The sequence below is a fragment of the Pteropus medius genome, unplaced genomic scaffold (assembly GCF_902729225.1).
Source record: "Pteropus medius unplaced genomic scaffold, Ma_sr-lr_union100, whole genome shotgun sequence".
Taxonomy (NCBI): Eukaryota; Metazoa; Chordata; class Mammalia; order Chiroptera; family Pteropodidae; genus Pteropus; species Pteropus medius.
Window position 1 is genome coordinate 1,160,169 of NW_024342475.1, and position 25,364 is coordinate 1,185,532.

General features: G+C 62.8%; 2 protein-coding genes and 1 pseudogene across 3 annotated transcripts in view; 1 reads left to right on the forward strand and 2 right to left on the reverse strand.

Annotated features, from left to right (window-relative positions):
- Positions 1 to 11,326, forward strand: part of PPP1R37 (protein phosphatase 1 regulatory subunit 37) — a 39,480-nt gene extending 28,154 nt beyond the window's left edge. The window contains exons 2-13 of one of the 2 annotated variants that reach the window (XR_005653578.1): positions 4,210 to 4,307; positions 5,700 to 5,745; positions 5,886 to 5,986; positions 6,644 to 6,763; positions 7,133 to 7,283; positions 7,382 to 7,537; positions 8,557 to 8,669; positions 9,208 to 9,349; positions 9,562 to 9,615; positions 9,745 to 10,423; positions 10,701 to 10,791; positions 10,879 to 11,326. Coding sequence is in view for 1 of the 2 variants with exons in the window: in XM_039866176.1 (XP_039722110.1) it covers positions 4,210 to 4,307; positions 5,700 to 5,745; positions 5,886 to 5,986; positions 6,644 to 6,763; positions 7,133 to 7,283; positions 7,382 to 7,537; positions 8,557 to 8,669; positions 9,208 to 9,349; positions 9,449 to 9,615; positions 9,745 to 10,423; positions 10,701 to 10,783 (1,856 nt within the window). In the remaining variant the exon portion in view is untranslated. Of the gene's footprint in view, positions 1 to 4,209; positions 4,308 to 5,699; positions 5,746 to 5,885; positions 5,987 to 6,643; positions 6,764 to 7,132; positions 7,284 to 7,381; positions 7,538 to 8,556; positions 8,670 to 9,207; positions 9,350 to 9,448; positions 9,616 to 9,744; positions 10,424 to 10,700; positions 10,792 to 10,878 lie in introns of both variants that reach the window. The other variant, XM_039866176.1, reaches the window with a different exon arrangement.
- A 2,538-nt stretch (positions 11,327 to 13,864) lies between these two features.
- LOC120605421 (uncharacterized) lies at positions 13,865 to 13,980 on the reverse strand (annotated as a pseudogene).
- A 1,134-nt stretch (positions 13,981 to 15,114) lies between these two features.
- NKPD1 (NTPase KAP family P-loop domain containing 1) lies at positions 15,115 to 22,618 on the reverse strand. The gene is made up of 4 exons (XM_039866175.1): positions 22,291 to 22,618; positions 21,064 to 21,492; positions 18,816 to 18,947; positions 15,115 to 17,430 (listed from the first exon to the last, which is right to left on the reverse strand). Exons 1-4 carry the CDS (start codon positions 22,388 to 22,390, stop codon positions 15,419 to 15,421), a joined length of 2,673 nt encoding a protein of 890 aa, XP_039722109.1. The 5' UTR covers positions 22,391 to 22,618; the 3' UTR covers positions 15,115 to 15,418.
- Positions 22,619 to 25,364: the final 2,746 nt, after the last annotated feature.

Genomic DNA, 25,364 nt, shown 5'->3' on the forward strand with positions numbered 1-25,364 from the left:
CCCGTTACTTCCTGGTTTTTGACTCCCACGTGGATGGGTGACTGTCTGTCTCCCCCAGCTCCAGGCTGGCAGGGACGGCCTGAGTCATCGCCACCCCCCGGTGTCCGGCCTGTCCTTGCATCTCTCGGGTGCCTTTGCACCTGTGTGCAAACGAGAGGCCAGACTTCTCTCTGCCTGCCACCCGATGCCTGGCATTGGGTTTCTCTCTGTCCTTTGTGAGGGCCAGAGCAGGTGGGATGGGGAGGCTCTTCCTGGGAAACTGGTCCCAGCTGCTGGGGCAGCAGAAGCTCATCCCTGTGCGGGGCCCTGGCTGCCAGTTTCAGTACCGCTCGGGTCTGGGTGTGTGTTCCAGTCCTGCCACTCCTGGCTCTGTGACCTTGGGCAGGTGACTTGGCCTCTCTGGGCTTATTTCCCCTTAATATGAAAGGGAGCTGTAACTGTTCCAGTCTCATAGGATCACGGCGCTGGCCAAATGAAACTATGCATGGAACATTCTAGCATCGTGCCTTGCACAGAGTTAAGTTCCCAGCGCCCGGCGGAGGCGACGGCCATCATCACCTTTCTCTCTAGTTGTGTCTCTTGCCGAATCAGATCCGGCACTGTGCTGTTGGTGCCAGCTACTTAGCAAACACCCTCACGTCCTTATCTCCCGGGACCCTGCAGCTGTCCCTCTCAGGGACGGAAAGCGGGTGCTGGAGTCGGCGATCACAGCCTCCCCAGGACAAGGACTGGAGATTGGAGCGAGGGTCTTTTCACCTTTAAACATCCCGCCCCAGCTCGCCCGGTGTTCTCTCTCCCGCACACGCCACCGTCCCCTCCTCTGACTTGGCACCGAACTCCAGGCCCTGCTACGTCACACCTTCAGAGCCTTGGACTTGGGAGTCGAGCGAACACACCGGAGCCCTGAGCTGAGACGCACGCTAGCACGCGTGTCCCTCTGACACCCCGTGTCTCCCTGGATTCGCCAAACAGTCTATCCCAGGACAGGTGCTTCGCGGGCCTGTCCTGAGTCCCCGCCTTCCAGTGCGGGGGGAAGCCCGCCGGCGATGGCATTGGTGAGCACTCCCGAGTGTGCGCTAAGCCCGATCCGAGGGACAGACTCAGCGACCCTGCTGGTCGTTCCTTTGCATGGCAGTCCCCAGACACCAGATCTTCAGTGTCTTCCCTTCATCTCCTCGTCACAAGTTGCAGCGTCACAGATGGACAAGCGTGCATAGGGCCAGCCCTGGAGCCAGCTGCCTGGGCTGCTCCCCACCATGGCCAGCTTACAGGTGTCAGGTGGCACCTGGAACGGCATGAGTGCTGTATGAATGCCGCTCGTTATTTCTCTGAACCACTTGTACTGCTGTGTACGTCCATCTTTTCTTAAATTGGATCATTTTTTCATTTAAATACATTTGGTCTCATTCTCAAAGGATACTTACTGTATGCAGAATGCTGGTTTTCATGTGGTATTCCTTTTTTCTTAATACATGAAGGAAACACACGTACACTGGGATTACTGTAGGGTCACGTCCGAGCTCCCCACCACTCGTGTATCCCTGCTGGTGACGTGGGATGTTCTCATGGTGCTGTTGGGGAAATCGAGGCAGGCGGGGGTACGCCCAGCTATGCTGCGGTGGGTTGACTGAGACTCCACCCTGGTTCCTTCATGTCTTTCCCCAGTGCTGCCCCCACCTGGAAGGTGTGTCTCTTTGACCGAGGAAAGCAATACGGTGCAGTTCTCATTCTTGTCATCAGAGGGCACCAAGCCTTTTCTCCGAGCCTGTCGTCCCCTCATATCTCTGCCCTCAGTTTCCCTTTCTGTGTGTGGGTGGGCAGGTTCAACTTCCTGAGCTCTGGCTGTGACCTTGTGTGAGGCCGTGCCTTCGTCCAAACTCAGTATTTTCCCGGCTAAAGGATGGTCGGGTGGCAGCCGTGGGTGATGTGGAGGTGGCCAGGTTAGAGACCCTGGGCCTCTAGCTCACCAGGAGGCTCCTTGTGAACTTCAGGAGCCAGAGAGGCAGCTCGATTCAGCTTGGGCAGTCAGGGAGGGCTTCCTGGAGGAAGGGATGTCAGAGTCGACCATCTCAAGGACCAATCACAGCTTCAGGGGTTGCTAAGGTGTCTCTTGTTACGCGTAGACTCTTTGGGATACTGAGGACTGCTAGTGATGATGCCACATGTGTCCAGTCTCTACTTCATCCCCAGACAACCTGGCCAGGCCAACCCGTGGGCCTTTATGGAAGCAAGTGTGTCTAGGGTAGAGGTTTCTGCCCTTTGGCCATTTGATGAAGCCTGTGATCCCCTTCTCGGAGTGAGATTTCTAAAGGCAAAAAAATAAATAAATAAAGGATACCGGTTAAAATATCGTTAGCTAGAATTTTTTTATTATAATCTTGTATTTTTGCTTTTCTCCGTTGTCCCGTGAAACGGCGGGAGCGAGCGGCTCTCACGACCATCGTTTTCAGAGTCCTGACGAGCGTTCGAAAGCTACAGTAACGTTATGTGATGTGAAAACATCTGTCAGGTCACTGATGACAGAATCTCAGGGCCTGCTAATCACGATTTCTTCTCTCTCTCGCCTACGGTAATAAAAAGGAAATGCTAAATTTCACTTTAGTTTAGTTACTGAAAATAAAGAGGCCGTTTTTCCCCACTCAAGTTCATGGACCCTGCTTAGCTGGTCTCCCTGAGGCAGCGGCTCTAGTCCTGAGGGCTGCCTTCCAGGCGGGGCCGGCTCCCGTTTTCCCCCCAGAGCTGGGGGCCGCCAGGCACATGGCCACGTGTCAGGGACACGGGTCCCCAGGAGGGCAGTTGCACCCGGGCAGGAAGTGAGGGGCAGAGGGCCGGGCCCGACCTCTGGGGAGGCTGGGGCCTGTGTCGGCTTCTCTCCTCCAGCACAGTGGCTCCAGCCTCCCCACCCCCACGCAGCACCGTGGAGAAGGCTCTGGAGCAGACGTTCGCCTCTGCCCTGCACCAGCTGCTTGGCCCCGGGGAGGCGGATTTCCTCCCCTAGGAAACAGGGCGGTGCTCGAGGAGATCGGGGTGCCTGGCCCCTTGCCAGAGCAGTGGCTAGCGGGAGAGTCTGCTAAGAGATGCTCACCTAGAAGCTCTTCAGGGGCTCCCACTGGCCCCCAAGGGCTGGGCCAGGATGGCCACGGGGTGAGGGGAGGCGGGGAAGGGGTGCCAGGAGGCCTTCTTTCTGCCTGCTCCGCCTCCCCGGGTGCCACCCACCCCGCCGTGCCCACTCCGTCCTCCAGGCCCCGAGAACTCCCGCACCAGGGCCGACCCTGTCCCTCCCCTGCTCAGACTCTCTCCTTCCTGCTCTTTCGGTTGCCCCCGGGGCAAAATCTAAGATGTTAGTCAAAAACTGAACACAGTACGATGTCCGGTCACCTGGCAGTGGGGCTTGGGACAGTCGTTCTGCAGCATGAAGGGGCCCAGGCTTAAAATCCCCCGGCTCCATGAAGGCCGCCGCCAAGGCCACAAAGTGTCCCGCAGAGGCAGATCTGTGTAGACAAAGGGCCAGCCGTGTTTCCCCGTGGCTGCGGGCCTGGGCTGCCCAAGGCGCGGGCTCACACAGCCATGGCGTTCAGGCTGCTCCTCTCCATCCAGCCCCGAGCAGCCGCCTGGGAATTTCGCAGCCGAGGGTGTTTCAGGAGTGGGGTTCTGAGGGGCCAGGCGGCATGACCGTGGAGAGCTGAGCTTGCTGCCTGGCTCTGCCACTTCCCAGCTGTGTGACCTCGGGCGAGGTGTTTCACCTCTCTGAGCTCAGCTTCCTCACAAGGCCAAAGTACAGATTCATTGTCTCATCCGAAACAAACAAACCAAAAACCGAAAACAGCTCTGGGCCTGGCCCTGCGCTAGAGGAGCTGGGAATGGCGTGAGGGAGACAGCCCCCCAGCCCCGGCTTCGTGGGACAGCTAATGGGGGAGGCAGCTGACAGAAGAAAGTTGTGTTGTGTTAGTTGTGTATTGTTTGTGTGAAGGAGCTGTGGGGAGGTGTGGAGAGTGGGGTGACTTGGTTTGGGGGTGCCCAGGGGCTCCTCCCCGGGACAGCAGTAGCTGCGAGGGGCCTCGACGAGAGGACAGAGCTCAGTGGGGCTTCGAAGGGCCGTTTTGTCCTGGAGACCTAGAGGACAGGAGGTGCTGGCAGAGGCTGGGGGCAGGAGGGGAGAAAGGGCCCAGGACATGGAGAGTCACAGGCTGGGGTCCTCTGTGCCCACAGCCCAGAACGTGACTGTGGATGAAGTCGTCAGCGCCTACAAGCAGGCCTGCCAGAAGCTAAGCTGCCGACAGATCCCCAAGCTCCTCAGGCAGCTCCAGGTATGCCAGGCGGGGGGTGGGGGGCGCCCTCAGAGTTAGGGGGAGGGGCTCCTCAAGTGAAGCTGCCCTCCTCCCACCACCCAGCAGCCTCTGGGCCTCTGCCGTCTGCCCTAGAGCCCGAGAGGGCAAACAGAGCACCCTCCTCCCGCCCAGCCTGTCCCCCAGCCAGGGGCCTGTGCTCCTGTAGCTGGGACAATGCTCTGCTCAGTTGTAAGTCATCAGGCCCTTCGTGGATGTTTAAACACGGAATCATGTGAAGTAAGGATTCCAAGTATTTCTCACTCCCCAAAGAACTTCTGTTCCCCGTGGGGAAAGCCATGTATGTGCTGTTTGTTCTTACAAGCCTGAATTATAAAAGCACAATATTCTGATTTTTAAAAAATCAAAATACTAGAGACATAAAAAACAAAATCCACTTCTTACTGTTTGCCGGAGTCCCATTCCCCAGAAGTCCCCAGTGTTGACAGTTTGGGGCTTTGTCTTCTGACCTGCCTGGGCATCTGTCAGCGGGCAGGTCACTCCCCAGAGGTGCAGGTGGGGGGTGGGCTCTGTTTCTGTACAGCCCGGTGCCCACAGGCACCTCTCCCGTGGCCCACGCAGCCTGGCCACGTGGGTAACGCACTGGCATAGCGCCTTCCCTCTGGGTGGGCCATTCCAGAATGTTCCCAGGTTGCTTGTTTCCAGGGTCGTTGCTCCCTCAGACAGCGCTGCCCTGAGCAGTCATGCCCGCTGCCCACCCCGGGTTGGAGTTCTGTGGGGGATCCCAGAAGGGCCTGTCCTGGGCAAGACGGCCTCTCGGCCTGGTGGCCAAGGCCGTGGGCCCTGCCCCTGGCCACCCCTTACTAGCGAGTGACCCTAGGCAGGGCTGGGCCTTCGCCGCCTTGTCTGTACGCGGGTTCTTCACAGTGCCCACCTTGGGGGTCCATGAACGTGGAGCCCAGAAAATGGACCCGGCAGCTGTGGGGGTGGCGCTGGGGGTCAGAGCCAGCAGGGGGCTCGGAGGACGTGTGTCCAGCACCTTTACTTCCTTTCACTGAGCACTCGCTGTGGGCCGGGCCTGGCACCCTGCCTTCAGCCCAGGCCCCCCCCACCCAGACTGTCAGCCTTCCCGGCCTCAGCGGCTCCTCACGGCCTTTGCTCTGGCTGATCCTGTGCCCGGGATGCTCACCCCAGAGGCTGCTGGGGCCCATCCCCTCGCTGCGTTCGGCTGGGACAGAGGGGCTGTGCCCAGGCTGGGGCCTCTGGTCCGTAGAGGAGAAGCCGCCCTCCTGCCACCCCAGAACACTGCCTCACCTCAGAAAGAGCAGAGCCCTAGCGGCCCCGCAGTCAGGGTCCAGCCTGGCGCCTGCAGATGTCCTTCTGCTTTAACCGCCGTCCACTCTGCTTCCCCAGGAGTTCACGGACCTCGGGCACCGCATCGACTGCCTGGACCTGAAAGGTGAGTGTCTGGCCAGGAGCCCGTGGGTAGCGGCAGGGGCAGGGGCCGGGCCTGAGAGAGGTGCGGGGGGCAGAGGGTCCCCCCGCCACGCATGCCCACGCACGCCCACGCACGCACGCCGAGCGCTTCATCTCCCCCAGGTGAGAAGCTCGACTACAGGGCCTGCGAAGCCCTGGAAGAGGTCTTCAAGAGGCTGCAGTTCAAGGTCGTGGATCTGGAGCAGACGAACCTAGACGAAGATGTGAGCGGCCCCTGCCACCACCCTGACCTGCTCCTTGAGCATCTTGGCCCCTTGGGGAATTACCTGGGGAGAGGACAGTGCAGGAGGCGGCCAGGGCTTGGACAACGGCTGGGCTCTTTGAGAGACAAAATGGGGAGATCCAGTGTGGCCAGAGTGGGTGGGGGGGTGGGGCCCAGAGAAGGGACTTTGCAGATCCACCCCAAAGGGCAGAGATCTGGGGGGCCAGGCCTGAGGGGAGGCCTGTTGCCCCTGGAGCCTTTCCAGGACCCCCAGCTCCCCCGGAGATCACAGCACCTGCAGGGGAGAATTTGAGAAACTTCTGAAAGCGGCCTCCCCGTTAATGCCCAGGTGTCCTCACCTCCCAGACTCAGAGGCCACCAGGAGCCCAGGACTTGGGCCCCAGGTCTAGAGCCAGGAGAGCCAGGGGGAGGGGTCCTAGAAACCAAGGCCCAGGCCCAGGGATTCCAGAGGCCTGTGGTGGCCGCACAGCACATCAGTCCTGGGGGCGAGTGAGGGAAGCAGACTGGCTCCTGCAGGAAACGGGACCGGCTGGTTCCCGTGACGCAGAAGTGCCCGAGCGGCAGCAGGACCCGGCCCCTACCTCCCGCCCTCCCCTCGGCCTGGGCCTGAGGCTGAGCCCGCGCTCTCTGCCCCCAGGGTGCCTCGGCCCTCTTCGACATGATCGAGTACTATGAGTCAGCCACGCACCTCAACATCTCCTCCAACAAGCACATCGGCACCCGGGGCTGGCAGGCCGCCGCCCACATGATGCGCAAGGTGGGCGCCCCGCCCCCCAGCCTCTGCGGGGTAGGGGGCTTAGGCCCAGAGGGGCCCCAGCACTTCCCCAGGGCACCCGGCTTGCAGGTCCTGTGTGCAAGCGGCCCGGACCCCATTTCTCCTCCTCCCCTCTCCCCTCCCCTCTCCCGTAGTTCATGCCTTGGTGGCAGCTAAAGCCACCAGCCCTCTTTCACTCATGCAGGAGTCAGGGAACTCGGCCGTCACCAGCCCTGCCTCGCTCACCCACAGGACCCCAGGCTGGCCCTTCCAGCACCAGCCAGCTGCCCCCTGGGGCTTGGGTGGGAGGCCCCTTGGGGCAGGGAGGGCTGAGGCCAGCCTGACTCAGCCCGCGTGTCCCTGCGCCACCAGACCAGCTGCCTGCAGTACCTGGACGCCCGCAGTACGCCCCTGCTGGACCACTCGGCGCCCTTCGTGGCCCGCGCCCTGCGCATCCGCAGCAGCCTGACGGTGCTGCACCTGGAGAACGCCAGCCTGTCGGGGCGGCCCCTCATGCTGCTCGGTGAGCCGGGCGGTGGCGTGCAGCCTGCTGGGTGCCTGGGGCTCTTGGCCGGGTCCTTGGGGCCTGGCCAATCACACGCCTGCCCCTTGCTGCCCCAGCCACAGCCTTGAAGATGAACATGAATCTGCGGGAGCTGTACCTGGCTGACAACAAGCTCAATGGCCTGCAGGACTCGGCCCAGCTGGGCAACCTGCTCAAGTTCAACTGCTCCCTGCAGATCCTGGACCTCCGCAACAACCACGTGCTGGACTCAGGTGTGCATGAGACCCACCCACCCCTCCAGGCACCCAGCACCCTCCGGCTGCTCCGTGGTGTTCGGGGCATCCACAGGCAGAGAAGTCAGACTGGGCACCGCCGGGCTGCAGGACCCCAGAGTGGGTGTCCACCTAGTCTAGGGGTCAGGGCGTCCTGGAGGAGGGGACAGCTCACTGGAGACCTGCAGGATGAAGTGAGGTGTTGAACAGATAATTAAAATAACAACAGTCTGAGAAAAAAGTGCTTTGAAGGAAGCAGGGTTGTTGGGATAAGGGTCAGTCTTGGCCTGTGTAACGTCCAGGGAGGGGACCTGTAGGTGGCGAAGTGGAGGTTGAGAACGGAACCAGCCTTTTTAAAAGCCTGGGAGGAGAGCCCAGGCAGGAGGCAGCACGCGTGAAGGCCCTGAGGTGGGAGAAAGATTTGATATTGGCCGTTTTGGGGGGAAAGCCACAGTGAGCCTGGGGTGGATGGGAAGAGAAGAGAAAGTACTTAGAGGAAGAATTTGGTTTTCTCGTGGGGGAGGGCGGCTGTGACCTGGTTCACTGTGGAGCAGCGCCCCCTGGCCCCAGTGTGAAAAAGGGGGGCGGCGAGGCCAGTGCCTCCCCCGGGGCGGCCCGACCCCAGCACCACATTTACTGAGCACCTACCCCATGCCTGGCCTGTCGCCTCCAGGCTCCCAGCTGTGAGACCTCTGCCCTCGGGAAAGACAAAGTCAGGATAAATTAATCAAATACTGGCTGTCACATGGTGACATGTGCTCTGGAGAAGAGTAAAGACACGATAGAGAAGGTGACATCTGAGCAGGGCTCTGAGGCAGACAGGGATCAGGGCAGCGCGTGTGCCAGCCCACACGCCGAGGCAGCAGGCGGTGGCAGGACCCAGCCCGGGGGCGGGGCGGGCCTAGGTGAGGGCGGAGCCCTGGGGTTCAGCGCGCTGGCAGAGAGGCGATTACTCCCAGGTCGGTGTCCTGTGGGTCAGCGCCCAGGCCACAGGCGGGACTTGCCCACGCACCCCCCAGGTCTGGCCTACATTTGCGAGGGCCTCAAGGAGCAGAGGAAGGGGCTGGCGACCCTGGTGCTGTGGAACAACCAGCTCACACACACGGGCATGGCCTTCCTGGGCATGACGCTGGTGAGTGGGCCTGCGAGAGGGCGTGGGGGGGCGCCCCAGTCCCCACCACCCACCACCACCACCTCCCCCAGTGCCAGCGCTCAGCATCGTCACCTTCCCCCCGTCACGTGTCTCAGCCTTGCTCACCCGCAGGTTTAGGAACCGTTTTATCTAACCTTTCGGCTTCAGCTCGCACCCCCCTTTCCCCTGAGGAAGGTAGCCCTCCTCGCGCTGACGCTTCCCATCCGGCCCCGTGCACGGCCTAGCACGGCGCTTTGCACAAGGTGAAACTGTTTTGCATAGAAAGCTAATATTTCTGAGAGCCTTCAGTGCGTCTAAGTCTTTTCATCACGCGGTGTTTGAAGCAGGCTCACAGCTCTCCGGATGCCGGTGGGGGCAGCGGGCAGGCCCCGGTGCAGGGGGTGGACTTGGGGAGACCTCTCGGTACCTGAGGGGTTCAGCCTTAAGCAGGATGCGCAGCCCTGCCGAGGGGAGCACACGACTTCGCTTCTCTCCACCGGCCTGGGCCCTCCCTCCCTCACGCTGGGCGCCCCCACAGCCGCACACGCAGAGCCTGGAGACGCTGAACCTGGGCCACAACCCCGTGGGGAACGAGGGCGTCCGCAACCTCAAGAACGGCCTCATCGGCAACCGCAGCGTGCTGCGCCTCGGCCTGGCCTCCACCAAGCTCACCTGCGAGGGTAGGGCGCGGGGCCGGGCCCTGGGGGCCGGGCAGGCCGGGGCGGCGGGTGGCTCGCCGGGCGAGGGCCCGTGGCCAGCCCCTGCGGTCCCCCTCCCAGGCGCGGTGGCGGTGGCGGAGTTCATCGCCGAGAGCCCCCGCCTCCTGAGACTGGACCTGCGGGAGAACGAGATCAAGACGGGCGGGCTCATGGCACTGTCGTTGGCCCTCAAGGTGAACCACTCCCTGCTGCGCCTGGACCTCGACCGCGAGCCCAAGAAGGAGGCGGTGAGCGGGCGCTCCCCTGCAGCCTCCCCAAGGGCGCGGGGGCGGGGGGCAGGCTGGCCTGGGGTGACCGCAGGGCCTGCCACAGGGACGGGTGGCCCAGAGCCCTAGCCAGGCCCGCTCCGCCCGCAGGTGAAGAGCTTCATCGAGACGCAGAAGGCGCTGCTCGCCGAGATCCAGAACGGCTGCAAGCGCAACTTCGTGCTGGCGCGAGAGCGCGAGGAGAAGGAGCAGCGGCTGCAGCTGTCGGCCTCCATGCCCGAGATCACCGTCACCGAGCCCCAGCCGGGCGCGCACGCGCACGCGCCCGCCGCCGAGGCCCAGGAGAACGGGGCCCCGGGCCCCGGGCCCCGCCTGGACTCAGACTCAGACTCGGACTCGGAGGGGGAGGACGGGGAGGAGGAGGATGGGGAGAGGGCTGTGGCCCCCTGCCCTGCCCCGGTGCCCCCCACGGACTCCCTGGCCCCTGGGGACAGGAGTCCCCCAGGCAGCCCCTCCTCCCCCACCGAGCAGCGTATTTCTGTGTCCAGCCCGGGCCGGGGCCACAAAGTCTTTGTGGTGACCCGGGTGGAGAGCCCGCCCGAGAGAGCAGAGCCCCCCGCGCCACCCTGCGCTCCTTGTCCTCCCTCCCCTCCCACCGCGCCTGCCCTGCCGCCCGCCGAGGCCGTCAGCGCTCCGCACCCAGGGCCGTCCGAGCCTCAGCCGGGGCCCCTGCTGCCCAACGGCCTGAAGCCCGAGTTCGCGCTGGCGCTGCCGCCAGAGCCGCCCCCGGGGCCCGAGGCCAAGGCAGGCAGCTGCGGCCTGGAACATGGTGAGAGGAGCTCTGGGGCCGGGTGACAAGGGGCCCGAATGCCGTGTGCGACCCCTACCCAGTAGCAGCGCTCAGTGTCCCGCTCTTTGGCCCCTGAAGGGGCAGGGAGGAGTGCCACTTGGTCCTCGTCCCCACCTTGCTTCCCTGGCCCGGGCACGCAGGGCGGTTGGCCGGAGTGCGACCTCAGTGGCGCCCTGGCCCTGTGCTGCCCCGAGGGTCGGGCTGCCACGCCCTCCCCACCTGCCTGACTGGAGCCCCCCACGTGCTCCCCACGCAGAACTGAGCTGCTCCAAGAATGAGAAGGAGCTCGAGGAGCTGCTTCTGGAAGCCAGTCAGGAATCGGGACAGGAGACACTGTGACACTTTAGGTGAGATGGGGGCCGGGGGCCCAGGGCACCGGGGAGCCGGCGATAGAGTCCCTGGCTGACAGGTCCCCCCAATCTCTTCTCCCCAAGTTCCTTTTTTCCAGTTGGTCTTCGATGAGCTGAGGCCAGAGCCATGAGAATCCACTCACCCTCACCCCAGCCTTCCTGAGGCCCAGGATTCCAGGGGTGCGGGGTGCCTTTCTGGGGACCCCTGCTCCCCACAGCAACACTACACGGGGTGCAGGAGCTACGGGGAGCACCCCACCGCCCCCTGACTTAAGCACTTCTATTTATGTGTTTGGCACCTGACGACCAAGCTGGGGGTGCATGGGGAGAGGAAGAGGCTCTGAGGACATCGGTCACAAGGCCAGGCGACTTTTCCAGAGGGCCCCGTTGGGTCAGGGTTGCCCCTGTGGAGGGCAGGAGTCCTGGGTGGTGGCGGGGTGGCCCACGGTGGCCCTGGTTCAGGATGAGGCAGGAGCGTGTGCGGTGCGGGAGGGGCGGAGAGATGGTGGTGGTTGAACTTGGCAGAGCAGCCCCACAGAGGGGCTTGTAATGAGTGGGGGGGGATGGGAGTAGACCATCAGAGCTTTCTTTCTTAAGTGCAATAAATCTATCAGGGAGCTGGGTGAGCAGCCGGGTTCTGGGAGACCCGCTGTCCAGGCCACTTGAGGCTGTGCCCTGAGGCACTGGCCTGGGGAGGACAGGGACACGGTGGGGGGGGGTTATCAAGTGGGGGAGGCTGCTCCTGTCGGTGCAACTCTGTTCTCACCTTTTCTAATAAACCGGAGCTGGGTTCACCATTCGCCTGCTCCCTTGTGCTGGCGCCGGTCCTGAGTGCCCCCTGCGGGGCTTCTGGGCCCAGGGAGCGGGGAGGGTGGGGGCCAGACAGCGCCGGTTCTGGAGTACCTGCTTGGCTACATGCCCGTGGTCCCCCAAAGGGACACCGGGAGGCTGCCCCTTCCCTACGTGTCCACGCACTCAGACCTCACATAGCTCGGGTATCTGGTCCAGTTCACAGCTGCCTTTCTTTGGAGGGACACGACCCCTCAAATGTTCTCAAGCTTCAGGACTGGCTTCTCTGGGCGACAGGTGTGGTGCTTGGGTTCAGAGGTCAGCCCTCTGCCCAGTCACCTGTGGCTCACAGAGAACAGACACCAGCCTATCCCTGGTGGCCCTGGAAGCCTGGTGGGAGTGTGCCCCGGGGCTCAAGTCAGTGCCACTGGAGCCGGAGGTGGCTCGCTCCCCCTTGTCAGGACGCGCCAAGGGTGCAGCCAGGGGCTCATGGGGCATTTCTGGGAACTCTAAGCTTCACCCTTCAGAAAACAAGAGAACCTCCAAGGGGAAGGCTTCGCGCCAGTCCTTTCTTCACTGCAAGGGAGACTGACACGGGGTGGGTGGAGGTGGTGGAGAGACCGTGCGAATCACAGTGTCACCAGCCAGGAGCCCTGTTACCACTCAGTTGCTATCACAAACCCAGGGATCTGTCCCCAGCTGCACGGGTCTCTAGGCCTCTGTCGGTTTGCTCTTCAGTCATTGGCAGCTGTGTGTGTTGACTGGCCCCAGAACACCCACAGTTAGGACTCCTATTTGGGCAAGGAGCTCAGGGAAGCCCCTAGCACCTGCCCCAGCCCACCCCCCAGGCAGCTGAGGAGGCGCCTGCATGGCCCCTGGTTCTGTGACCAGGTGTGCAGTGGGGCCGTCAGCCCCCTTGGTGTCACTAGGGAGCGTTAGGTTGGCCTCAAGGTGCTGAGGAGCTACCGTCCTTTGCCAGGTTGGGGTCCGTTGGTACAGCTTCCCCAGATCTCAATTGGCTTGTGGTCCGTTCTAGCCATTGCCCAGGAATCAACTCCCCTGAAGGGTTTCGGCCCTTAGCAGCACGGTGGGTGCTTACCCATCTCCTTCGCCCTCTGCCTCCACCTCCACGCCGGTGACCAAGCTGCGCTGGGGGTGGCAGAGCTCAACTTGTCCCTCGTGTGGTGCCCACGAGGGGCTGGGGTCCTGTTGCCAGTCTTGTCCCTGCTCTTGCACTAAATTTAGCTAGGAGTGAGGAACAGGGTCTTTCCAACTATTCAGGGTTGAATTGTGTCCCCCATGTCCTCCCCCCAACCCCCCCAAAAAAATGATATGTGCAGTCCTGACCCCAGGACCTCAGAACGGGGCCTTTGGAAACAGGTCTCTACAGAGGTAATCAAGTTAAAATGAAGTTACAGGGTGGACCTTAATATAATGTGACTGGTGACCTTATAAAATGGGGGAGATTGAGGCAGACACACAGAGGGAAGGTGATGTGAAGACGCAGAAATGCAGCCACATGCCAAGGGACACCAGACGGCCGGCACAGCACTAGAAGCTGGAGGAGCCCAGCGAGGGGGCCTTGCAGGCTTCCCAGGGTGTGAGGCTCTGCCGACACCTTGACTTAAGACTTCTACCCACCACAGCTGTTGAGAGAGTGTGTTTCTGTTCTCAGCCGCCAGGCTTGTGGGATTTTGTGACAGCAGCCCCAGGAAACTAACAGATCAACTCCTCGGGGCTTTTGCTTGTCCATCTTTTGGGGGTCCTAGATCAAGGGCTGGGGTCTCTTCACTTTCAGCCACCCAAGCATCACCGACCGGAGCTTGCAAAGACAGTCCGTTTTAGCACTTGGCTAGACGCTGTATCCATTCATAAAGATCTCGATGCCCTAACACAAGTGTCATTTTCACACGTGTGTGTTCAGGGTGGCAGGCAGCTTTTCTCCACAAAGCTACTTGTGCACCCAGGGGCCCCCTCCCTCTCGTGGGTTTGCTACCCCCTGGGGCCTCAGGGTGTCTGCTGCATCCAGGGGGAAGATGGGGAAGGAAAATGGAGAAAAACTTGCTTCTTAACTCGATGGCACTGTGGGAAAGGCACACACATCCCTCCCACTCCCTTTTTGCCAGTGAGAACTAGCCCCTCGGCCTCACCTGGGTGTAAGTTCCAGCAAAAGCTCCACACTGTAGAGGGGACCGAGAATCCTCGTGGGCAGTGAGCCATCTTGGCTACACCCGTCCCCTATGCCATCCTGTTTTGGTTTAGGTGTTTATGCACGCATGCATGCCTACAGCACCTAGTCTTCCTAGGTGGTCTCCCATCCAAGTACTAACCAGGCCCGACCCTGCTTAGCTTCCGAGATCAGACATTGGGCTTGTTCAGGGTGGCATGGCTGTAGACCATGGACTGTGGCTCCACTGGAGCACAAACCCAGGACCTTCTGCGTGTAAAGCAGACATGCTGACCGCTCCACTATGGATCCATGTCCTTTTTTTTTTTAAGTCTCCCAAAACTCTAGCTTTGGCATGCACATGGTCAGATAAATGGGCGACAGTTTGACCACTGCTCGAGACCACAATGGGGCTGCAGCCTCTTCCTCGGGCTGGGGGTCCTCAGTCCTGCTCCCAACCTCCAGCCAAGTCCGTGGGGTGGTCCTGCCTCCCACAGCACTCCTGGTGCCGGTCTGTTTTCCGCCTGGACTCTAGGTGGTAAGGAACAGCCTAAGGCACACTGGCTTAAGGGAGGTGAAAGGGAAGGGCCATAGAGTGGCTCCAATGGCATGTCTACAGAGACACAGATCTAATGGTGTCAGCGAGGTCCCCTGTGTCTCTTCAAGACTTCATTCTTCGACATGCTTTTCCCTGCTCATGCCCTCGACCTCTGGTCACATGGGGTGCGTTAAGTGTTGGTCTCCCCTTCCCCCCGGACTGGGCCAGGCACACCACCAGCCTGAGCGTGTGGCTGTTTGACCGGCAAGGAGTGGGAAGCTGGCCTGAGTAGTGATGCCCCATCTGAGGCGTCTGGCCCACCGATGGGAAGGGCAGACGATGCAGAGTCCAGCCTAGGATAACCTGCAGCTTGGCCTGGCTCTGGCACCCACTCTGTGTCCTACAGGTGCCCAGTTCTGCTCCTCATCTTCCGTGTCCTCATCAAGGGGCCCATGAGGTGGCCCTGAATTAATCCTGTCCTGGGAGGCAGTGCTGCTTACCTAGCTGGCTGAGGTGCCAGCAAGGCCTCATTAACCCATTATGCTGGGGTGGAGCCACCTCGAGGGTGGAGCAGCCCCGCTGAGGTCATGCTGAATACCGCTCTTGGAAATGCCAGCTCCTGCCCCGCCCACAGAAGGGTAAGCTAGGGTGTGGGGACAAGGACCTGGATACCCCAAGGCCTGGGCGTTCTCCATTGCCTGCGTCAATGCTGCACATCTCCCTGCCTGGGCCTCGCCCAACACCCCGGCAGCCCCGCCTGCTCCAGGGACGCCAGCCATGAGGCTGCCAGCTGACACTGCTGACTCCCTGGGGAGGAAGTGGGCTTGGCAAGAGAGGGCAGCCCTCATCCCCAGCCCTTGCTGAACCAGGGAGACCAGGTCCTGAAGACCCATCAATGGCTTTCACACCTTTATTCATCGCACTTGAACCCTGAGTTCCTCAGTGGTCCTTCAATGCCAACTTTTGGCACTGACGGCAGCTCTCCGGCTCACAGATTCACCTGCGGAATGTGGCCTCGTTCCTAACACTGGATGGACCCTGGGCCTTGGGCCCAGTCGGGTTGCCCACGCACGGCCTCATCTGGGCTGACGGAGGAGCTGTTGCCCCTGCTGCCCCCAGGGTCCCTCCTTCTAAGTTGCATTCCGCAGAGCGCAAGCTGCGAGTCTCTGCTGGCCGTCACGCGTCAAGTCCGGGGAGTGGCGGGCTGCACTGGCATGCGCAGGGGCGTGCCCTGCAGGGAGGCGGGCTTCGCTGGCATGCGCAGGGCCGTGCTCCGCGGGGTGGTGGGCTTCGCTGGCATGCGCGGGGCCCTGCCCCACGGGGTGGCGGGCGTCGTTGACATGCGCTGGGCTGTGCCCTGAGGTGTGGCCTGACCCAGCTGCCCTGGGGGCGTGGTTGGCTCCGTTGGCGGCGCGGGCTGCCCCGGGGGCGTGGTTGGCTCTAGCGGCCGCGCGGGGCGCATCGCGGGCTGGGGACTCGGGCGAGCTGGGCGGATTGAGAGTTTTGACTGCTCGTATGAGGCCCATGCGGCGGCGGATGGAGTGGTCCAGGTTGACGGTGCAGCGCAGCAGGCTCTGAGCCTCGGCCACCGTAAAGGGGAAGTCGGCACCCAAAAAGCGCTCGAAGAGCTCGGGGTCACCGTCCAGGTCAAGCACGTTCTGCAGCGCTTTGGTCATGGTGTGCAGCTCGCGACTATTGTCGCAGAACACGTCCCAGAGAAGCGCGCGGGCCTCGGGCGCGCCCCCGGACTGCTGCCGGTCCTCCAGGCACTGCAGCGCCCAGCTGAGGCGGCAGGGCCACTGGTTGGCGAGCACCACCCAGGCCACGGCCTGGCGCGGCGTGGGGCCTCCGAAGTCCCACTGCTGCTGCTGCTGCTGCAGCAGGCGCACAGTGATGGGCACGGTGTTGACGATGCGCCGCATGGACACCACGTTGTCGGGCACGTACTCGTACAGGCAGTCGCGCTCGTTGTGCAGGCAGAAGAGCGCCTCCTGGATGCGGCGCGTGGCCTCGGCGTCGATGCGGCCCTGCGTGCGCTCGGCCTGCGCCTGCGCCTGCGCCTGCACCTGCACCTCCACCGCCAGCAGCTGCGCGCCCTCGCCGCAGCGCGCGCGCGGCGGCCGCAGCTGTCGCGTCATCTCGCGGTAGAGCAGGTCGTCGCGGCTCTGCACGGCGTCGTGCAGGAACTGCAGCTTGGTGCGGCGGCCCATGATGGGCACAGAGAAGGGCAGCGTGACCGTGCGGTTGAGGAACTGGTAGCCGTTGTCGGCGGTGCCCTTCATGGAGCCGGCGGCCTCGAGGCACGCGGCCAGGATGCTGGGGTCCACCACCAGGATGAAGATGAAAGGCGCGTGGCTGTCGGACAGCAGAGTGTTGATGGCGTTGAGCACGCCCACCACGCGCTCGGGGTAGCACGTGTCCAGCCCAGTGAGCTCCAGCACGATGCGCAGCCGGCGCCGCTGGTAGATCTCCAGGAAGCAGAGGAAGTCGGTGAGCAGCTCCACCTCCTTCTTCACCTCGCACATGAAGCCCAGCTGGCTGCCGAACTTCTCGCGCGACACCAGCCGCTCGATCTTCTTGCGCTGGCTCACGAACAGGTGCTTGCCCACCGAGTACACGGCCATGAGCAGCCCCGAGCCCGACAGCGTGGTGGCCGCGCCGCCGAACACCCGCATCACGTTGCTATTGCCGCTGCCGTGGCTCGGCGCGTGGGAGCCCAGCGACAAGTAGAGCAGGGCCACCCCGAGCCCCAGCGCCGCCAGGAGAGCCACCAGCCCCAGGCACACGCGGCGCCGGCAGTGCCACTCGCGCTGGCGGAAGCCGGTGGTCGTGGCTGGCTTGTTGCCCAGCACAGAGTACACGCTGAAGGGCAGCGCGCCGTAGTGGTGGCGGATGCCCTCGCACAGTGTGGTCACCAGGCCGGCCCACAGCTTGTCGGTGCCCGAGTACTGCCAAGCGCTGAAGCGGATGAAGAGGAACTTGACGTTCTTGCGGCGCAGGTGTACCTCGGTGATGATCGGCTGTAGGAACACCAGGTACCACAGCAGCCGCGGGAAGCCCCAGCCGCTCACGGGCCGCGGCCGCCACTGCACGCGCTGCAGCTCCTCGGCCTCGCGCTGCGTCGCCTCCTGTTCCATCAGAGCTGCGGGGACAGAGGGCGCGGGGGTCAGCGTGACCCGCTCGAGCCGGGGGGCGGAGCTTTAACGTGGGCGGGGCTCATCCGGAGGCGGGGCTCGGGCAGGGGCCTGGATGTTAGACTGGGCCGGGTGGAAAAAGCTGGGGCAGGGGCAGGTGAGGAAGGAGAGGCTTGGAGCTGGGCTTGGACAGAAGAGGTCTGAGGACAAGGCCGAGGATTGCGCTACGCATAAGCGGAGCCCACCGAGGAGAAAGGATGGGAAGGGCAGGGAAGGCTCTAAGGAATGAAAGAATGGATGTGAGGTTCTGAGGAAGAAACATGCTGGGCAGCAAGGGTGTTAGAGCCTCGGTCTGATTTTCCTGGATTACCATGCCTCCTCCTCAAAACTTTCGGCTCATCTGTCTCCTCCTCCAGGAAGCCCTCTCTGATTCCCAGGCTAAATGAGGTGCCTGCTGCCTCCCTGGTCCCAGTCATCTCGCTCACTTTGAGTCATCACTGTCTGGGGACAGGTGAGCCCTTGAAGGGCAGGGCCCTGGTTGTCTTGGTCACTGCATGTCTGCTGGGTACCAAGGAAGTGCTGGGGAAATGTCTGAAGGATAGATCGTGAGAGGCTAGGGGCAGGATCTGTCTTCTACTGTGAGGTCAGTGAGTGAATGAGTGAGAACATGTCAGGGTCACCTAGTACAGAGTAGGCACCTCATAGGCCGTTTCATTTTACCTTATAGCCAATCTTTTCTCCTCCTGGGACCCTGTGTGTTGCTCTGTGACAACACAGGGGCAGACTTGGCTTGTTTAGTAGGTGCTCTCCGGGGCTGGCACATGGAGGTGAGTCACCTCCAGTCCCTCTGGCCAATTGGGGCTGGGGTCTGAGCTCTAGCAGGGTTGGAACTAGGTCCAAACTGCTGCAGATCCTGGCTAGGCTGCAGCTCATGTCTTCAATCGATACCTATCTGGTAGGGGTCTTGTGGGTGCCGGGCCCTGAGCCGAGGCCGAGGAGAAGCGGCGAGTCTGGGGGGCACAGGGGCCCGTAGACACTTGGCAGGAAGGAGCCTGCAGCCTCAGTGAAGAATATGGCCTTCCTCCCTAGGATGCCAGGGAGCCACAGAAGGCTTCTGAGCAGGAGAACAACAGGGCTAGATCTGTATTTTCTAGATCCCTTGAAGTGGATTTGGCAGGGGACGGGGTGAGATTGGAGGCCAGAAGGCCAGAGAGGAAACTGGAGCGGGGACCTGGGGGCAGAGGCTGTGGGCATGGGGAGGGATGTGGTTTAAGGTGAGTTACGGGCATCTGCACTGGGGCAGGCCGGCCTCAGGGGGCAAAGACATCTTGGGGAAGCATGGGGCTGGGCAGGGTTTTCTGTACCCCTACTCCCAACACAGGTGGATCCTCACCAGTGATCTTGTCCAGCATCATGTGCAGGCGGCAGCCAAAGGGGGCATAGAAACCCACGGTCACAGGGACAGGCACATGGCAGAGGGTCTTGGCCAGGCAGCTGCAGTAGACATCATCCTCTGTCAGGATATCTGGAGGCCAGGGTTGTTGAGGGGGTACAGGTGGGGAAGCTGAGTCAATGAGGCTGGCCAGGCACCACCCTCCTCCCGTCTGCCCTACAGAGTGCCTGCCCTCAGCCCCTCCCTGCACCGGCACCTCCCTCCCCGACTCCCGGAGGTGACTCAGGTCGAACCTCGGACAGATGGAGGTTTCTGTGGCAGCCCCCTCCACCAGGGCGAGATGTGCCCCTCCATGCCCCCCAGGAGGAGCCGACCCCAGATCCACCAGACAAAGAGTAGGAGGCTAGACTCCCCCGGCCCCAGCTCAGAGGCCTGTGGGAATTTGGCTGCCCTGGCCCTAGGTCACCAGGCTCAGCCACCAGGCCATGGTTCCTCCAGGAAACTTCGGACTCAAGACCCTCGGATGCTTAAGACGAGTGCCAGCTTCTGCCTGCTCTGTTCGCGTGAACAGGCCCTGGTGACCACAGGCTCCTCAGTCTCCTGTCCACTCCTGACCCTGACCTCTCTCCCTCTCTGTGACCCCGTGCCCACAGCCACTACTCCTGCCCTGAGCCCAGGCCGACCTGCATTCTCTGCATGACCCAGGTATAGCGATGCTGCTGGGAAGCTCAGTCCCTGCCTCTGATGAGTGGGGGGCCCAGACCCTAAGGGCGTGGGTGCCAAAGGGTTTGGCTGGGGACAGGAGTAGCCATTCAGGGCAAAGATTCTGGGTTAAGGCCTGGCACCATGCCCAAGCACCATGGCGTCCACTCTGCAGGGGATGTCCTGCCTGCTCCCATGGGCCCCCATGAGTGCTACTTCTTGGACCTAGAGTTGGGGTGCCGGAAAGGTAGGACTCAGTCGTGGGGGTCACTGTGCCGGCCTCGCCATGCGTGGTGGGGATGACGCACCCGCTCTCAGGGAGGCCTGTGGGCTGCAGGACCCATGCCTCACGGGGGCCGCGCTGGGAGGGCAGGAGGAGAACCTGGGTCAAGGTCGGCCAAGGTGGAGGCCAGGTGGATCTGCTCCCACTCTGCCCGATGGCTGGGTGACCTCACCTCACGGAGCCTCTACTTGTCTGTGTGTGAAATGGGCATTGTGGCCCAGAGATGCCAGTGATGAGGTCGTGCCTGACCTGGGGCCCTAGTCTCTACCTCCGCAGTTAGGCCACCGGCGCCTGTGGCCTGGACTCCCACGTCCACCCTCGCATCCTACGGTCCACTCTCCTGTCAGACCCTGAGTCAGCTCCTGTCCCTTCCGCCCTCGCTGACCCCATCTGCCCTCTCCCCCTCCCCGACTCCTTGCGCTCCAGGCACACTGACCTTCTTACTGTCCCTTAGATAGGCCACCTCAGAGTCTGCATCTGCTGATCCTGCTGTCACTTAAGAGAACTGCTCTGTCTTTGCTCAAACGTTGCCTTCACGAGGCCTTGTCTGATGACGCTATTGAATTTGCAAAGCCTGACGCTCCCTCTCTCTCTCCCTGCTGCCTTTCCCCCCAACGTGGCTATTACGGGGTGATGCACTTTTAACTCTTCCTATTTCTCTTGTTTCCTGTCCCCGTCACCCCCCATCACCTATAGAATGTGGGCTCCGGGAGGGCAGCAGTCCGTCTGCCCTGCTCCCTCACCCCATCGCCTGACAGAACCTGGCACCCATAGTAGGCGTTTAATATCTAGTCACAGAATGAATGAAAGAATCAATGAATGAGCCGATTCCTCCCATTACTGCATCGCTCTCTCCATCCTCCAGGCCACTCCCTACCTCTTGCTGCAGCCGCTCACTGGACCATCTCCCCCACTCCGGAGCTGGCCAGCAAGTTGGTGCTCAGCACCCCTGCCCTATGTCCTCCATGGCCCGCTGGGCCAGGGGAGGGAGGGCCGGTGAGACAGAAAGCAGAGCAAGGGGGTCAGCACAGGGCGAGAGCTGGGCCCAGGCCCCTGGCCAGCCTGCGATGGAGGCACCATGGGCAGCCCCGGCCCGAAAGCCTTGGACCCCAGCGGATGAAGCAGAGATGGCTGCCCGAGGCTCAGGGTCAGGGACGAGCACCCTCCCAGAGAGGGACCAGAGCGAGGGAGGAGGGTCGGCCCCAGGCCCAGGTGGGAAGCGAGGCAGCAGGGAGAGAGCCCCCAGGAAGGCTGGGTGAGCACCGGAGCTGTAGGAGGTGAAGGGGCCACAGGCTGCCGGGGCGGGCAGGGGCCGGGCGGCAGTGGGCCTGCTGGGCTCCAGGAGGGTGCCGGCTGTGGAGAGCAGGGCTGGGCCGCTGCTGGCCATGGCGGGTGCTCTGGTGGGCGCGGGGGGCAGCTTGGGGACGCTGGCCAGTCCCATGGGGGCAGAGGTGGTTGTAGATGGCCCCTTCTGGGCACCCTGAACGGGGCAAAGCCGCTGCCGCAGGGAGCTAGGAGGTGGGGGCTGAGGCCACAGCTGCTGCAGGATGGGGGCCTGGGGGCCCCAGCAACAGCCCCCAGCGCCCCTCCAGTGGCTGTGGTAGGCCAGCTGCCACCGTGCCTGGGGGGGTGGCTGACAGTGCCCGTGTGCCTGAGGGGTCGTTGGGACATGGAACCACTGGTGACAGCATCCTGGAAGGAAGGAAGGAGGAGGTGACTGGGCCCGGGTCCCTGACTCCTGGGGGACACTGGCAGGAACCAGGTCAGGTCTTCAGATGGAGGCCGGGGCTGGTCCTCAGCTGAGGCCCAGGAGTCAGAGAGAAAAGAACGAGGAGGCAGGGGCTCTGTGCCCCAGCGTGGGCCGGGGGAGAAGGGGCGCAGGGGCTGGAGAGGGGACAACACCCAGAGTCCCTGCTATGCCCAATTCCTTGGTTCCTGGGGGTCCCCCAGTGGGGGTGACAAAGGAATCCATGGGGAGCTGGTCTGGTTGGTCCCGAGGAGGCTGGAGTGATGGGAGCTGGCCGTGGAGAGGGGACACGCCAGGGACTGGGAAGACAGGGTGGGCCTGGCACTCGGGCTCCAGCCGGGCTGGTGAGATGGGGGCTCCCCAGGAGGTGCGGATCACCCCAGGGGGCTGGCCCCCACTGTTTCGTACATGTTCAGTTAGGGGGGTTCGCTCTCCTCCCCTCCCTCCCACCACACTGCTTCCCCCAGGCTGGGGGTGGTCCCCGCAGACCTAGTGATTCGGGGAGGTAGACTTCTTCCCACACTGGGGGTGGGGGCAGGCCCGGTGGGCCTCCGCCGCTGGCATCCCCAGCCCAGCCTTCCTCCCACCTTTGGGCCCCCCGGCCTCTGGTTCCCCCACGGCTACACGGAGTGCCAGCGGCTTCTCTCCTGGGGCCTGAGGTTCTTCTGCTCCATCCACTGAGCAGCCCCCCACTACCAGGCCTCTCCTTTCCCTACAGGGTCCCCCCCAAACTGAACTCCTACCTTTTTGGTGCCCCAACTCCGGTTCCAAGAAGTAGCTCTCGGAGGGGGTCTGGGGGGGCAGGGTGCCCTTGGCGAAGTGGATAGCATAGTGCTGGTGCATGGTGGCTGGGGGCCTGCTCGGGGACGGAGAGGACAGGCTCAGTGCCCAGCCCCCTGGGGCACCAGCAGCAAGAGACAACCCCTAGGACAGCGACCTGTGACCTCAGACGAGTGAGGGATCCCATCTCTGACATCGGGGTCCCAGGTCACCCGGGTGGGGCAGAGGTGCTCTTCAGAGTAAGGTCGAGGTCAGGCCCCAGGGAGGGACGGCCAGACTTGGGAGGATGGAGAGCAGTTTGGGGGGTGGGGGTAGGTATCAGGGGCTAATTTGAGGTGAGATTTAAGGTTGGGTGATTAATAGAGCCCTGGGAAATGGTGAGGCCAGACACGGGGAGTGCTGAGCAGACAGTGGGCTGGGGAAACGTGTGGTCGGAGGGAGCTTAGAATAGAATTAGGTGCTACCAGGCATTGGCGGGGTGCGTGCTGTGGGAGGCGGGGGGCCGTCATTGAAAGGACGTGAATCCAGGGCACTGCAGAGCTGGGGAAGGGGGCAGGGAGCATCGAATGACTGAATCTCGGGCTGGGTACATTTGAGGACCAAATAAGGGTCAGGAGGGTGGGGAATTCTGGGGACACGAATGAAAGCAGGTGGTCCAACTTGGGGAAAGGCTCAGCAAGCTCGCGATGAGATGGGGTGTGCCGGGTTTAAAATGTGAAGGACCGAAAGCAAATTGAGGGAAGGATGCTGTTGTATGCATGGGGGGGGCAGGACAGGTGAAGCCGATGGCAGGAACCGGGGTAGGAGTTGGGGCTCACATGGTTGTGAGTCAGGTGTGGACCCCTGCCTGCTGCCCCCCCTGCCCCTGCCTGGGGTCCTGACCTGCCGCCTCACGCCCCAGCCTCCCTGCCCCTGGCGCTGCTGTCGGCCCCACCACCAGCAGCCCAGGCCCAACTGGTGAGAGGCAGGGGAGCTGGGGCTGAGCTGCCGGACTGGTTTGCCTGCTCCAGGCTCCCCACCCTCCTCCCCCTGGCATGCCAGCCTCAGTGCTGGGTGCTCTCCCAAGCTGAGACTTGGGGGGCTGCCTCTGCATGGCACCTGAGGTCAGGGATGGAGATGGAGGCCACGCTGCTGCCAGAGGGGCTGTGGGGCCAGCCCCGGGGCGCCTGTGCTGTGGGAGGGAAGGAAACTGGGACAGGGGCTGCATCCAGGCCGGGGAAACATGCAATCCCAGGTTCAGATGCCAGTTTTTCCAGGCCCAGCTGTGTGACCTTGGGCAAGTGACTTCATCTCTCCGAGCATCGGCTTCCTCATTGCTGAGTGGACCAGTGTCGGTACCTACCTCTGGCTGTCAAGAGTCCACCGAGCACAGAGCCTGGTACATGGCGATGACAGCAGCGAACATTTACTGGGCCGTGACTGACCCATTTACCCGGCTGCTCTAAATGCTTCGCATATATATAACGACAACACGTGCTATCGAGGCTTACCAGGGACCCCACTTGGCATACACGCTCTCGTGGAGTAACCCCGTCCTTCCTCACCACCCTCTGGGGAGTGTGATGCCCACTTTACAGATGAGGAAACAGGTCCAGAGTGGTGAAGTCCCTTGGCGGTTCACACGGAGGTGGGACTTTGAAAGCAAACTGGTTTCTGCTCTGGCTCTGTCTCCCGCTGCTGCGGGGCAGGGGGCTCCTTGCAGACATTCTTCAGGAGGTGAGGGTGGGGTTGGGCAAGAGGGGCCTGAGGCCACGAGCGCCCCTGCTCTCCGGGGGTCCTGTCTCCCTGCACTGCCTACCAGTGGCTGCTCCTGGAGATGGGTCATTCCATGGGGACAGGAGAGGCAACCACGGGCCAGGACAGGGAAGGAAGCCCGCTGAGCCTGCAGGGCAGCCCGTAGGGAGTCTTCCTGGCGACCAAACTCTGCCCCTTCCCTCTACCTGAGATGCCTCTCTCTCCCCCAGGCCCTCAAGCTGTTTCTCCTCGGAAGGGCGTCCTCCGTGTCCTCCACCAGTCTGGGACTCTGTCGTCACCCTACCCCCCGCAGTGCCCCAGCCATCAGAAAGGCAGAGCTGGTGTGTCCGACTAGAGGGCAAGCCTGGGGGGCACTCGCCCCCTTGCTCCAGGACGGGCCCCTGAGCTTCTTGAGGGCAGGGCTGGGCCAGTCCCCCCACCCCCGCACGCACGGTTCAGGTAACTGCAGGTCACTCGGGGAGCTTCCGCCGGGCTCTGTGCTGAGCAGGCGGCACCGCGGAGGGATCCCCAGGTGAACAGGTGCGCACCCGGGAGGGCAAGTGAGTGACCACTCGGGGACCAGGAGGCTACTGGACACCCACGAGGGAGCAGGAGTTTGGGGGGCTGGCAGCGGGGCAGCCTTGGCAAGGGCGTGTGCAAAGGCATGGGGGGCAGGCCAGGGAAGTCGGCTCTCGGCATGTGGGCTGAGGAGGGAAGCTGAGGCACGGCCGGAAGGCGCGTGTGCGCTGGGCTTACAGGGGCGTAAGAGCCCTCGGGCTCCGGGGGTGTTTTCAGCAAGGAGACCCTTCCTCGTCCCATCTGGGTCCCGCCCCAGCCTACACCGGCAGCTCTGAGGCAGGCAGTGGGGGTACTTACCCGCATCAGGCAGCAGCTGGCGGCAGAGCCCGGGCAGTCCAGGTGTGTGACGCCCCGGATGCTCTGGATATAAGTGGGGGAGGAGGCTGTGGGGGAGGGCAGGGGCCGCTGTCCCAGAGATGACCCTCACCTGCCAGGCATGTGAGGTGTGTAGGCCAGTGTGTGAGCGTGGGCGGGGGGAATGAGGGCGTCTGGCCCATCCTCCCCCTTTCCATCCATCCTGCCACGGCTGCCTGCCCGGCTTGCACTCCAGAGAGAGGCCCCGCGGCGGGGAGGGCAGCCCCAGACTTGTTGACACTGGCGGGGCGCCAGGGCTGGGGCCATCCACCCAGGACTCTCGTTCAGGGAGGCGTCAAGCTCTGGGGCGCAGAACCCAGGTTGGAGGGGGCCTGAAAGGGGAGGGAATGAGGGGCGGGGAGACACACAA

Coding starts and splice junctions, on each gene's coding strand:
- NKPD1 (XM_039866175.1), bottom strand. CDS start 22,390: ATGCACCAGCACTATGCTATCCACTTCGCCAAGGGCACCCTGCCCCCC. Junction 21,493..22,290: donor GGAGTTGGGGCACCAAAAAG/GTAGGAGTTCAG, acceptor CCTTCCTTCCAG/GATGCTGTCACCAGTGGTTC. Junction 18,948..21,063: donor CTTCACCTCCTACAGCTCCG/GTGCTCACCCAG, acceptor CCTGGCCTCCAG/ATATCCTGACAGAGGATGAT.